At 44.0% G+C, this 13536-nt stretch overlaps 1 protein-coding gene across 1 annotated transcript in view; it reads right to left on the bottom strand.

Annotated features, from left to right (window-relative positions):
• The window catches only part of ENTPD8 (ectonucleoside triphosphate diphosphohydrolase 8), a 31542-nt gene that overhangs the window by 4704 nt on the left and 13302 nt on the right, over positions 1-13536 (bottom strand). The window contains exons 2-8 of the mRNA XM_083485572.1: positions 9850-9977; positions 9213-9330; positions 8172-8322; positions 5640-5799; positions 3929-4159; positions 1842-2111; positions 794-904 (exon numbers count right to left, since the gene is read on the bottom strand). Of these exons, the coding sequence (XP_083341698.1) occupies positions 794-904; positions 1842-2111; positions 3929-4159; positions 5640-5799; positions 8172-8322; positions 9213-9330; positions 9850-9975 (1167 nt within the window). The 5' untranslated portion in view covers positions 9976-9977. The remainder of the gene's footprint in view (positions 1-793; positions 905-1841; positions 2112-3928; positions 4160-5639; positions 5800-8171; positions 8323-9212; positions 9331-9849; positions 9978-13536) is intronic.

Genomic DNA, 13536 nt, shown 5'->3' with positions numbered 1-13536 from the left:
GTACAGGGGCTAAATCCAGCCCTTCAAATCTCTGTATTTGGCCCTCAGGCCTCTTGCCAGGTGAAGAAGAAGAAGAAGAGGAGTTTGGATTTGATATCCCGCTTTATCACTACCTGAAGGAGTCTCAAAGCGGCCAACATTCTCCTTTCCCTTCCTCCCCCACAACAAACACTCTGTGAGGTGAGTGGGGTTGAGAGACTTCAAAGAGGTGTGACTAGCCCAAGGTCACCCAGCAGCTGCATGTGGAGGAGCGGGGAAGTGAACCCAGTTCACCAGATTACGAGTCTACCGCTCTTAACCACTACACCACACTGGCTCCTCTCCAGCCACACTTGCTTCCCCAGGCTACACATCTCAACAACTCTGCTTTGCGCCCTCCTTGAGTGTTTTGGCTGGGCTGGGCTGTGTCATTTGAACTCTGATCATGCCTCTTGCTTGATGGAGGATAGATAGGGATGTGTACAGAAAGAGGCTATTGTACGAAAGGGAAAATTCTAATGGGTTGTTCTGCCCATCTTTGCCTCTCTAACCATGCCCACTTGTACTTCTGGCCCCACCCATCAATGATATGTGGCCCCCTGTCTGGTTGCCCAGTAGAGAATGTGGTCCTCAGGCAGAAAAAGGTCCTTCATCAACTCTGCCCAAGAGATCTGGTGTGCGAGCAGCAGAATTTGGGCTACCGAACTGGAGTGCCTCAACCGATATATTTGTAAATATATGTTCATTTTACAGATTGGTCAACAAGTCTCTTGTGACCTCCTTCCAAACCACACCAGGATGATAGGATACCTACTTCATCCCATTTCCTGGCACAGAACGTCTTGATAGTATCTTCAACAGTGGCCAGTGGCTGAGTTTCAGTCAAGTTCAGGAAATTGAAGGTATAGTAATAGGCAGAAAAAGCCTGAAATTTAAAATAAAACATGAACAGGTGAGACATCAAACCAGCAATGGCTATAGAAGCCTGGGGAAGGGTGTGGACCAGTGGTAGAGCAGATGCTTTGCATGCAAAAGGTCCCAGATTCATTCCTCAGCATCTCCAGGTAGGGCTGGGAGAGAACTAGATGGACCAATGTTCTTATTTAATTCAGCCCATTATTCAGAACCTTGAGAACTAGGATCTTAGTTTATTTTTAGCAGAAAGGCCATCACTCAATGGTAGAGCCTCTGCTTTGCATGCAGAAGGTCCCCGGTTCAATCTCTGATGGCATCTCCAGGTAGCGCTGGAGAGAACCCTGCTTGAAAGCCTGGAGTTCCTCTCAATATAAAGCAGTTTTCTACTTTATTTTTCACTTTAGCTAATAAACCGAAGGATGAGGTCCTTGAATGAAGCTTGCAACAAAATAAAATCAGATGATAAATCAGTAATGAAATTCATTTACAAAGCAGAAAAAGAGATAACAAAAAAAATCAAAACTATGTTTCAGTGGAATAAGCAAACAATAAACAAAAGTAATAAACACTCCAGTATTATTCGACTGATACATTGCATTTGCATGGGTGTAGCCAGGATTTGTGTTATGGGGGGCAGGACACCCACCTGTCATCATCCTCTATCTGGCTCTTTCTAGCAGAATTGGAATGAAATGCCTCAACATCAGCTGTTTTAAATTACTTTCTTTTGACCCAAAGCACTCAGAAAAATCTGTCGCAATTTCTACTTTAACTTAAGTATTTTTATTTATTTATTTTATTGGGGGGGCAGCTGCCCCCCCGGCTACACCTATGTGCATTTGGACTATTCATTACTTCTGTGTGAACCCAAGGGCATGACAAACACAGACACACAGAGGAACATCCCTATTCCCAACTTTTTAGCATGAATTGGCATGCTCTCATACCAGAAATTTCCCGTTGACCTTAGGCTGGTAGACCCCGTTGAAACCACAGGAGCCATTATATTTGCAGTTTTTTGAGAAGTTGAAAATACTCTTGAAGGTTTCCCGGCATAGGGTGGCATTGCCTGTGCCCACCAGAGTAAAGTTCTTTGAGGCTGGAGGTGGCATTGATTGCTTGGCACACGGACTGCTATAGACAGACGCAGTTGTAAAGGATGAAATGTAGCCTTCTGGGTAGCAAGGATGATCGACCCGATCCGATGAGCTTGAATTCTGGAGACAAGAACCACAGAGTGAAACCATAGTCCAGATGTACCTTCATAAGAACATAAGGAGAGCCGTGCAGGATTGGGCCAATGGCACAACGAGTCCAGCATCCTGTTCACACAATGGACAACCAGATGTGCCAATGGGACGCCCCAAGATCTGAGCTCAATAATGCTGTCCTCATCTGCAATTCCTAGCAACTGACATTCAGAGGCATACAGTGGAAGTGGAACATATAGCCGTATCCTCCTCTATGGATTGGTCTAATCCTCTTTGGAAGTCATTGAAGTTGGTCGCCATCATTACTTCCTGAAGGAGTGGAATGATCCCTATTTCCCATTCATAGAGTTACATTTCCTAGAGTGGTTTAGCAATCGAAGAGGGAACTCTGGGAATGGTATATCTAAGAGGGGAATAGGGGATTTCCTAACATCTCTCAAACCCTTAGTAAAGTACACATCCCAGGATGTTCTGGGGAAACCATGAGTGTTTAAAGTGGTATAATACTGTTTTAAGTATGTAGCACAGATGAGGCTAATGCGATTGAAAACAAATCAATTCTACTCCAGCAAAAAAGACAATTAGAGCTGGGGTAAACTTTAAGTTTACCTACAACCTGTTAATTATACCTTTTCATTTGCATTTGTTATCCAAAATTATTTTTAATAGCTTCATAAAACCTTACAAAGCAAATCAAAGAATAAAATTATTGGGGGGGGACAATTTACAAATGATTTATCTTCTTTTGATTTAATAATAATAATAATAATAATAATAATAATAATAATAAATCTTTACAATTACCCCTCCCCCCAGCTTAAAACGTAAACAGAATAAAATCAATGAATCAATGATAAATTAAAAACCAGATTAAACACAAGCCAACATTCTAAAAATCTGGGCAAAGGTAAAGGGACCCCTGACCATTAGGTCCAGTTGTGACCAAATCTGGGGTTGCGGCGTTCATCTTGCTTTACTGGACAGGGAGCCGGCATACAGCTTCTGGGTCATGTGACCAGCACGACTAAGCCGCTTCTGGCGAACCAGAGCAGCGCACAGAAACACTGTTTACCTTCCCGCCAGAGCGGTACCTATTTATCTACTTGCACTTTGGCGTGCTTTCGAACTGCTAGGTTGGCAGGAGCAGGGACCAAGCAACAGGAGCTCACCCCATCACGGGGATTCGAACCGCTGACCTTCTGATCGGCAAGTCCTAGGCTCTGTGGTTTAACCCATAGCGCCACCCGCGTCCCAGAAAAGTCTGGATAGGCTTGCCTAAATAAGTATGGTTTTATAAGGCACTGAAAAGTGTACATACAATGAAGGTGCCTGCTTTTTAAGTTTCTTTAAGAACATCTAAAAACCACACTGTGCATGAAATTATTTAAGGTTTGATCCCTATTTTTGTTTTATTGTAGCCCAGATCAGGGATTTGCAAACTGTGGTCTGTGAGCATTGTTCAGGTGGTCTGTCGCACGTTCATGTTAAATATTCATACTGATTTAATGTGTATTTTTATTGCTTATTTTAGTTCGATTTTAATCCAATGCAACAAACTGTAATACAATAAAATAAAATATGTAAGAAATAAAAGTAGCAATAAAAATACCGTTAAAAGTCATACAGCATCTAGCACAGCACATTTCAATGGGTACAACAGGTAGAAAAATCATTAAGTGGTCTGCCAAGAATCTCAGGAGATTTCAAGGGGTTTGTAGATGATATTCCTAGATGATATTCCTGTCCCTTTCAGTTAACACCTCTCACCACTGGCCAAGTCTCTCTGCCCAGGGCTAGCTTCTGAATGGCAATGGGTGACTTACGATTATAATCCGGGTCAGGTGCTGGAGGGCTTGGTTCTGACCATAGCACAGGTAGCTGTGGGTATAGATGGTGTAATCAAACCCATAGAGTCGGAAGTGAGCGGCTTCGTTTGGATCAGTGATCTTGCCAGCTGGAACAAAACTAATCTGGGTCGATGCCCCTCCGAGATCCAATGCGCCCAATATATTGGTTGAAGTGGGGTGAATCCATTCTCTGTCTTTAGCAGAATACTGCAGAGATACCACAACAGGTTAGCACTTGTGGGGCCTGGCAAGGGGCAGATCATTTAGAGATCTACCTGATTTTAGGACTGAGCTCCTTTCCACTTTTGAAAAAAAAATCTTCCCACCTCTGCATTTATTCTGGTTAGCATTTCCTAATGCTCTATGGCCTTGTTCAGACACAGTGTTGAACCATGATTTAACAACCATAGTTTGATAAACCATGGTTTAGCATTACGTGAGAACCCAGTCCAGTGGTTTAACTGGAGTTTATTAACTATGGTCTTTTGACTAGACAAGGGTAAGCTCTTAAAGACCTTTCAAAACAAACATACCTGATTAGTTTACTATACCCCAGAAACCCTTAGCACAAAAGTCTGGGGTTGATGGGATTGGAACTCCAGCAACATCTGGAGGGCCTACAGAGTCCCCATACCAGAGGCAGGCCTTTGATCTGATCCACCAGGGCTTGCATTCTTAAATTGGCCCACATCAAATGGCTCGATGTTCCCCTTTAATCAGCTGGTGGATATCTGCCATCTTGACAATGTCCCACTACTCAACTGTTATTGGCTCCTTAGAGCAGAGGTTTTCAACCTTTTTGAGTCCACAGCTCCCTTGACCAACCACATTCTTTCTGCAACACCCCTGTGGGGCTCAAGAGCCCAGTTATGTCACCCCTTGCCTGTAGAGCTGGCAACCTCTCACCCCTTTTCGAACACCCACCCTTGTAGAGTGCTTGCTTGCAGAGCTTATAGACAGGGCTGCTGCAATAAGCAGCTGTGCAAGCCTCTGGGAGGCAGAGACACGAGAGGGAAAGAAAGAGGGACAGAGGCTAGGGTTGCCCACGCCACCCCCGATCATCATTCAAGGCACCCAGGGTGCCACGGCACACTGGTTGGAAACCACTGACTTAGAGAAATGGGCAGGACCAGAAGCAATATTTAAGCAACAGTAGCCATGGCAGGCACAGAGAATGTAGTAGCTCATGGTGGAATAGGATCTCTCAAGCCTCAGCCAGCATCATGATGATAAAGAATTATATTTGTGTCCCACCCTAGCTAAAGGGAGCTTGAGCTAGTGCAAATCCTTTTATGCTTAATATAACCCTGTAGGCTTACGTGAGAGTGTGTGACTGGCCCAAGATCAGCTTCATGAGCTGAGGAAGGGTTCAAACCCAGCTCTTCCTAGTTCTAATAAGATGCTCTAGCCCACAAGTAGCCAAAATAGTGACCTCCAGATGTTGTTGGATTTCCACCAGCCCCAGCCAACATAGCCAATGGTCAGGAATGATTGGAGAGCACAACAGTATTTGGAGTTCACAACATAGCTTATCCTTATTGGGTTCCTATCAGAACCAACCAGCATGGCCAGGGAAGATGGCAGCTGTACTCCAGAAATATCTAGCTTATTCTTGTTCTAGCCCTGGAACAATATGCCTGATCTATGCATCCTAAACCTGTTCATAGTCTTGTAGAATCAGCCCCACCTTGGTGAAGGAGTCCAACAGATAGTTGATGGTGATCCAGCCGTAAGCACCTTCGTCCTCTCCACTGATGATTTGAGCGCCTCGGAAACTCACAGGATACTGCTTGATAGTCTTGCCAACTTCTTCCAGAACTTGTTTTGATGCAGACTCATTCTCCATTCTGTAGGGTAATTTGCCAAGAAGAACTGTGAATTTGGAAGCATGAGGCTAATTTGGAGTTCGGGGTTCTTTTGATTTATTTATTTACTGGCAGCTTTGTACCCAGCATTGCTCAGGTATTCTAAGAAACCCAAATACTGGTGTGGTTTTGAAAGGTTCAGTCTGCCATCTTGAAGCAAAATGGTGTCCAATTGTAATCAAATGCAGAAGTGCTCATTCATTGAACCATCGTCCAAAATTTGGTTACACTATCTTAAGAGTTGTCCAAATGCACAGAGTACCGACAGGCAAACAACTTTTCAAATTAAGTAGAGTGTGTGTGTGTGTGTGTGTGTGTGTGTGTGTGTGTGTGTGTACTTTTAAAAAATATACTGCTTAATATAGTAATCAATCAATCAATCAATCAATCTCAATGTGTTTTATAAAAAATGCAAACAACATTCAACAGAATTTACTTAAAGCTAGATTTTTTAAAAAAGTACAACTGTATATCCAAATAAAACTGAGTAGTGTAGAAAGTAGAAGATTGAAAATGAAAGGTTGCAGGCAATGTAATGTAGGACCATTGAAATTAGTCATGTCCCAGAGTTCCCTGGGAAGAGGGGTTGACTGTAAAAAACCACTTGGCGAATTGTAGCTCTGAGGGGGGGGGGGGTCTCCTAGCAACTCTCAGCACCCTGAACAAACTACACTTCTTTTGGAGACACATGACTGTTTAGAGTGGTATGCTTTAAATGTGCAGTGAAGCTGGGTCCTGAGTTGCTCTACTAACTTTAGATGGATTGAGGACAACATTGGAAGAAACTGATGGAGGACAGAAGAGCTATCCACAGTGGCTGAAAGGAACATCCAGAGCTAGGGACACTCTACCTTTGAATAGACTGTTCAGCTCCCTGAACAAAATACAGTCCCTATGACTGTTTAACATGGTATGATATAGCTTTGAATGAATAGTGTAGATGGGGCCTGACATAGACTCTTTAATGTGAATGGGTCTACTCTGCGTAGGACTCTGGATACTACTACTATAGTTTATGAATTTGTGGATGCTAGACCACTATGTTTTCTGGACTGAGCAGAATTTAATCAATGCTTGGAGTGTCAAAATAGTCAGACCCATGTGTATTAGGCTGTGCGCTAGAAACTTATAGTGTCCCTGACCTTGTGTATTATTAAGCTGTGTATGAGATATTTCTATAGACTCAGGAATCAGCATGTGCTAAAAAAGCTCATTAAGCCAAGCTGGTGCTTCCCATGAGATGATAGCCTGAGGTAATGGGCCATTAGGACAGTAGAGGATCAAAGGAAAGGTGTGAGGTGGCAAATGATTCGGCCTCTGCCTACAAATAAAGCACAGAGCTTAGAGTTAGGAGTTATGTGACATAGAACGCCAGAGGCAGAGCACAATGGCTGATATCATGGCTGTACCTGTGGGAGAAGCAAGTTCCTCTGGCAGCGCTGATATGATGAATCCCTCCATTGTAGGCCCAGTTTGTATTTGTGTGTAAATAAACCATATATCATCAAGACACCACAGCCTCTGCTGTGCCTTATTTTCCAGAAACGAAACATTAACCTTGAGTAAGCCAACCGGAAACCCTGGAATCTCACACTGCTGAGGTATTGGGGTGATGCACAACAATATATTTATTTGTACCCCACCTTTTCCCTCTGATAGTACTACCGAAGGGAGCTTACATATAAAAATAAGAATTACTATAAACATAGAATTTTTTTTAATTAAAAACAATTAAATGATGTTAGGATTAAAATTTAGAGACGAGGTGGGGAGAGAGAGATTAAAAACATGTAGATAGTTACAATATAAACAGCACAGCGTAAGTCCTTTCCATAAAAGCAATCAGTTCTCCCAAGCCTGTTGGAACAAGAAGGTCATCATCTGCTGGCAGAATGACACCAGAGAGGGGGCCAGTCTAGGTTTGTTGTTGGTTTTTTTTGGGGGGGGGGGAGTTCCAGAGTCCAGGAGCAGCCACCAAGTAGGCCCTCTCCCATGTCCCTAACAAGCATGCCTGTGAGGGTGGTGAGACTGTGGGAGGGGCCTCCCCTAAATATCTGAGCTCTCAGCCAAGTTCGTATGATGGAATGGAGCTTTTCAGATAGCTTGGACCTAAACCATGCCTTATACCCTTAGAACTGCTGCTCTTTCAAGCCTATACTGTATTTGCATCCGTAAAGTCTAGATACTTGCTCCTTTAAAAAAAAGCAGCTCAAAATTGAGACTCCTAATCTGAGATCCATTATTGTTATTGTTATTGTTATTGTTATTGTTATTGTTATTGTTATTGTACAGCTGTTTTGCTAACATGACTGGTTTCACCTCACTCTGTAAACCCTGGCTCTTTGTCTTTGTACCTCAACAGTCTCATGCCGGCTGTGGCTCCCAGGTAAGCTGGCGTCTCCTGCTGCCTTTCTGGGGGGATCACGGTCATAGCAGCATCCAGGCATTCCTTGAGGGAGGCACCTGCCAGCGGAGGGTTTTTGGCATAACTTGATATCCCGCTCCCTGAAACACAAAAAAGCGCATAGAGATGGGCAAATCTGTCCACACATTACTTTTCCCCGTCTTAATTTCAGTTCCCCATATATCCAGATCTTCAGCTTATTTTTTTAAGTCACTATCAAGGCTTTTAGTGCAAATTTATCCTAATATCCCTGTGTTTGTAGGTAATTTTGCTTAACCTAGACCACATTCACACCACACATTAAAAGCACTGTGACAGCACTTTAAACAGCTTTTTATTGTTTTGGAAAATGCGAATTAGGTTAAGTTCCCTTTTAATTGCAAACTGAACTGAATCCCCATTATCCCTACTCTCCCTCTTTCACCCACCCACCCACCCACCCATGACACCCCCTCTATTTTCTGTGACACCCCAGCGTTCTCTGACACCCATCTCTCTTTCTCATACCCCCCTCTTTCTGATGCCCCCTCTCTGAGTGACATCGCTTCTCCCCCCTCTCTGACATGCCTTCTTTCTCTCCCCCTCTCTCTCTCTGTGACCTATATACAGTCAACTCACAACTTAGGCACATTTAAATTGTGCAAAGTCAGCTTTACATGCTTGGCCAATTTTTTTTTTACAAATAAATAAAAAGGGGGCAGGTGCCTGTATGGGAGGGGGAAGGTCAGCAATCCCAGCCACCATGAGACTCACCTTGGGAGGGTATTCGGAGGTGCAGAGAGAGTATTTTGTCTTTATGCAATTTTGTCTTTATGTAGTACAGAACATAACCCCCATGTAAGCTGAGAGTCAACTGTATTCAATATTCCATAATCAATGTTGTATTGGTCACTGGGAGTTGAATACAGCTGATATTTTAGACCAGTTGGATCCCTCTCCCACCTTCCTCAGATGCCCCTGCCATGTTTTTATGTAACTAGGAGAAGCTGACCATTGACATGACAGGAGAAGGTTTGGCTGACCACGCCTGTGTTGTTCTCTTTGTCCATTGGCCACTGGTAGACGAACAGCGAGGTGTGGGATGAGCCCGCATCAAACACCAGCCCGTACTGGAGGGGGAGACATTTAGAATGAAAGAGTCAGGTAGTGCAAAACCTGAGCTGCTAAGTTAGAATGCAAAACAAACAAACAAACAAACCACTGAACTCTCATCAGAGTTTAAGATAGAAGTGGGGGAACTTCCTTGGCCAGAGGGACAAATTTCTTTCTGGGTAACTCCCTGGGTGAGCAGCAACAAGTAGGTGGAGCAATGAGTGTTTCTCTTCACTTTGTACAGTGGGCTAGCTTACCCCCCCCCCCCCACCCACAAACCCTTCATCCAGACAAAGAAGAGTTATAACCAGAGTTCAAGGGGACATGTTCTGGCCAGGCAGAAAAGTTCAAAGAGCCCCATGAGGGGTGTGAACTGGAGAGGGGTATATGGCCTGGGGAGAGTCCTGGAGGCCAAATGGAGAAGCCCGAGGTTCCCCACACCTATATAATAGGAAGACATTTATTTCTTAAACAACTGACTCAGTGGATTTGCCTCAGAGAAAGGTCCATGGTATCAGATATGGCTGCACACTCACCTTATTATCTGGAGGCAGTGTGACATTGTGGTTTCCCACCACAATGAGGAGCAGGGCTGTGAGGGAGAACATGCTCAGAATCACCAGGGCTGCTGGGAGGTACCAGTTGCTCCATCTGTTGCCCATAGCTAAATATATAAAAACATGAAGAATTTCCTGTCCATCCATCAAGATAATAGAATCATAGACTCATGAGTTGGGAGGGATCTGGGAAGTCCTCTAACCCAGCTCCCTTCTTGGTACAGGGATCTTGACATTTTATCATCCCTGACAGAGATCAACCAACCAAGCTCCAAAAGGGAGAGTCCATCATCTAGGGCTGCCATACACCTGGGTTTTCCTGGACATCTCTGGGAATCAGGCTGTCAAAATGGCACCTGGGCAGATTTTCATCGAATTAGCAAGATGTCTGGGAAAACCTGGATATATGGCAACTAGACGAATTTCTTAAGAAAAATGCTGTAAAAATCCCAAAGATTTAACAACTTAACAACAACTTTGTCCGGATTTTCACTTTTGCGAATATGGCAATCCTACCATAATCACCTTCTGTCACAGGGATATCTGGGCAAGTGAACTGGTCCCTGAGCTTGCTACCCCTTCCCCCTCCCCTCTATCGCTTTTAGAATGTAAGCTTATTACCAGTCCTGAATAGCCACTTTTAAGTCAAGATTAAATGAGTGAATGAATGACTAAAGGGCATATGGGAAAATAGTCTGGGTTTTTATTTTTGCAGGTGGGTGGAGATAGGAACTTTTGTGGATTTATTTCCATTTCCTCATACATAATAATAATAATATAATAATAATAATTTGTTATTTGTACCCTGCCCATCTGGCTGGGTTTCCCCAGCCACTCTGGGCGGCTTCCACAAAGACCAAAAATACACTAAGATGTCACACATTAAAAACTTCCCTGAATAGGGCTGCCTTAAGATGTCTTCTGAATGTGAGGTAGTTGTTTATCTCTTTGACATCTGATGGGAGGGCGTTCCACGGGGCAAGCGCCACTAGCGAGAAGGCCTACTGCCTGGTTCCCTGTAGCTTTGCTTCTCACAATGAGGGAACTGCCAGAAGGCCCTCAGCGCTGGACCTCAGCATCCGGGCAGAACGATGGGGGTGGAGACGTACATATTTTGAAAGCTTGATACAGTAAATGCATTACAGTGGTACCTCGGGTTAAGGACTTAATTCGATCCAGAGGTCCGTTCTTAACCTGAAACTGTTCTTAACCTGAAGCACCACTTTAGCTAATGGGGCCTCCCGCTGCTGCTGCACAATTTCTGTTCTCATCTTGAAGCAAAGTTCTTAACCCGACGTACTATTTCTGGGTTAGCGGCATCTGTAACCTGAAGCGCCTGTAACCTGAAGCGTCTGTAACCTGAGGTACCACTGTATACCAGGGCAATGCATTTCTGTATGGCTGGAGGCAAACACGAATCACAGAAACATAAAACTGTAGCGTTGGAAGGGACCTAAAGGATCACCTAATCCAACCCTCTGCAGATCACTCCCAAGTGAGTTACTTGCCCAACGGCAGGTACCGTTGGGGCATCAGTAACAAATGCAAATTTTGGGGAAATTCTTATGTTGTAACTGAGCCCAGGATCCTGGGGGATGCAGTTGATGACTTCCACATCTGGACAGCTTTTGCACTTTGCTTCTAAATGACGATTCCTCCAATTCTTTCACTATTGAAAATTTTGAAACCGGGGGGGAAAAAGCCCTGGTATGTGTGTGTATGGGTGTGTGAATCTCTGGCCGACACGTCTGATTGCTGCTTGACTTTGTGCCAGAATCAATTACATGGATCACTAAAGATATTCGAATGGAAAGGAAAGCTCCCAAGGCCACACGGTAGATAAACAGGTGCAATTGGTTTTTCTTTTTCTTTTAACTCTGTAAGTGCTGCTGATGCTGCTGCAACAGCAGCAGCAGCAGCAGCAGGAACCTAGAAAGCTCTTAGTTCTCACTGGCAGGTAGCTGTGACTGAGAATGGAGTGAGTTGTCTGAGGCCATATAAGTGCTTTCTAAAGGTAATTTAATGCATCTATGGTGGGAGTGACATTTGAACAAGTGATTACTCAGCTCATACCACACCAGCTCTTTGTTTACCAAGCAGCATGTGAATCAGCACTTTTCCTCAGAAGCAAATAATAAGAGCCCTGCAAGATTAGGACAAAGGCCCATCCAGTCCTGTTCCCACAGTGGTCAAACAGATGTCCATGGGGAGGCCGTAAGCAGGAAGTGAGCGCTAGAGCAACTCTCCCCCACTGGTGATTCCCAGGAACTGTTATCCAGAGTTGCAATGCCTTCACCCTTAGATATAAGGTTGCCATACGCTCAGAATTTCCTGGTCATTCCTGGGATTTGGCAGTCATGTCCAGGCAGAAATCCCTCAAATGTCCAGGAAAACCCAGATATATGGCAACCCATGTCGGAAATGTAGATTTTGGTGAATTTTCTTAAAAGTGGGTCAAAAACAATTTCTTTGTGTCCAGATTTTCACTTTTTGAAATATGGCGACCCTAGGATAGAACATAGACAGACATGGTGGGTGCCTTTTTGGCTTTGAAAAGGAAGGTTAATGTGTTAGTCTTGGTGGCTACACCAGAGTTTGCTGTGTGGCTTAGCTGAGAACGAACCTGAAGTCTACTATATGTTGTGGCAAGATAAATATGGGGGGGGGGGGGCTTGACAGGTTACGCCAATCCTCTCTTCAAGGAAATAACTGCCGTGCCTTTTTCAGGTTTCCTCCAAATTCCGTTAAACAGCAGGGGACAGAACAGAAGTTGATAATATTAAAATCAATCAATACTTTTTGAGTACTGTTTGGTTTCATGCCCTCTTTGTGGAATTCCCTGGGGCATTTGGCTGGCCACTGGGAGATCCAGGATGCTGCACTAGATAAGCTATTTATCTGATCCAACAGGACTCCTACTAGTCATGAAAGTTAAGAATGGAGCATCTATGTTCAAATGCAATCTACCTCTACCTCTATATTCTATCGGGTGGTGGGAGCATAGAACTATAGACAGAATGTTGGCTTTATGCCCCTCTTGTGAATTTCAACTAGTTGGGAACTGAATGACTGGCATCCCCGCCTAGAGTTGTTGACTTGTATGGGATGGCTTGTTAAATAGAGAAATAGAGGGCGCTGTCAAATAGAGGACATTCCTCCATAACATGCAACAAATGAGCACTTTAACCTAAGGTTACCAGACGTCCCCGTTTCCCAGGGACAGTCGCCAGATTTACAAATCAGTCCCCTGACAAAATCCATTGAAGTTGAAAAGTGTTCCTGGATTCACTGGGGGGAAAAACCTGGTAACCTTACCTTAACCCACCTCCCCAATCAGACCTTGCCAATTTCTGAAAGGTATTCTCTGCCTGCGTTTTATTTCCTGGCTTACCCTTGCTTGAAAAGTAGAATTTGGCAGTTCACATATCATAAGTGTTTCTTTTCTTTTCTTTTTTTAAAAAAGATTGAGACACTGTAATCTCACAAAGGACCTCATGTATGAGAATTGCCTGTCCCTTGCCTGGAGGTTCCTCTCAACTACTATGGCTGATGGCTCTTCTCTCCTCCATCCATTTCTTCCCAAGCCACCTAAAGTTAGTGAAGCAACTGAGGCCACATGTGTACTGTACAATCAAAGCAGTATCATGCCACTTTAAACAGGCATGG

This window comes from Podarcis liolepis (assembly GCF_965112155.1).
Source record: "Podarcis liolepis genome assembly, chromosome: Z".
Taxonomy (NCBI): Eukaryota; Metazoa; Chordata; class Lepidosauria; order Squamata; family Lacertidae; genus Podarcis; species Podarcis liolepis.
The sequence above is the reverse complement of the archived record's forward strand: the minus strand, read 5'-3'. Positions and strand labels throughout refer to the sequence as shown.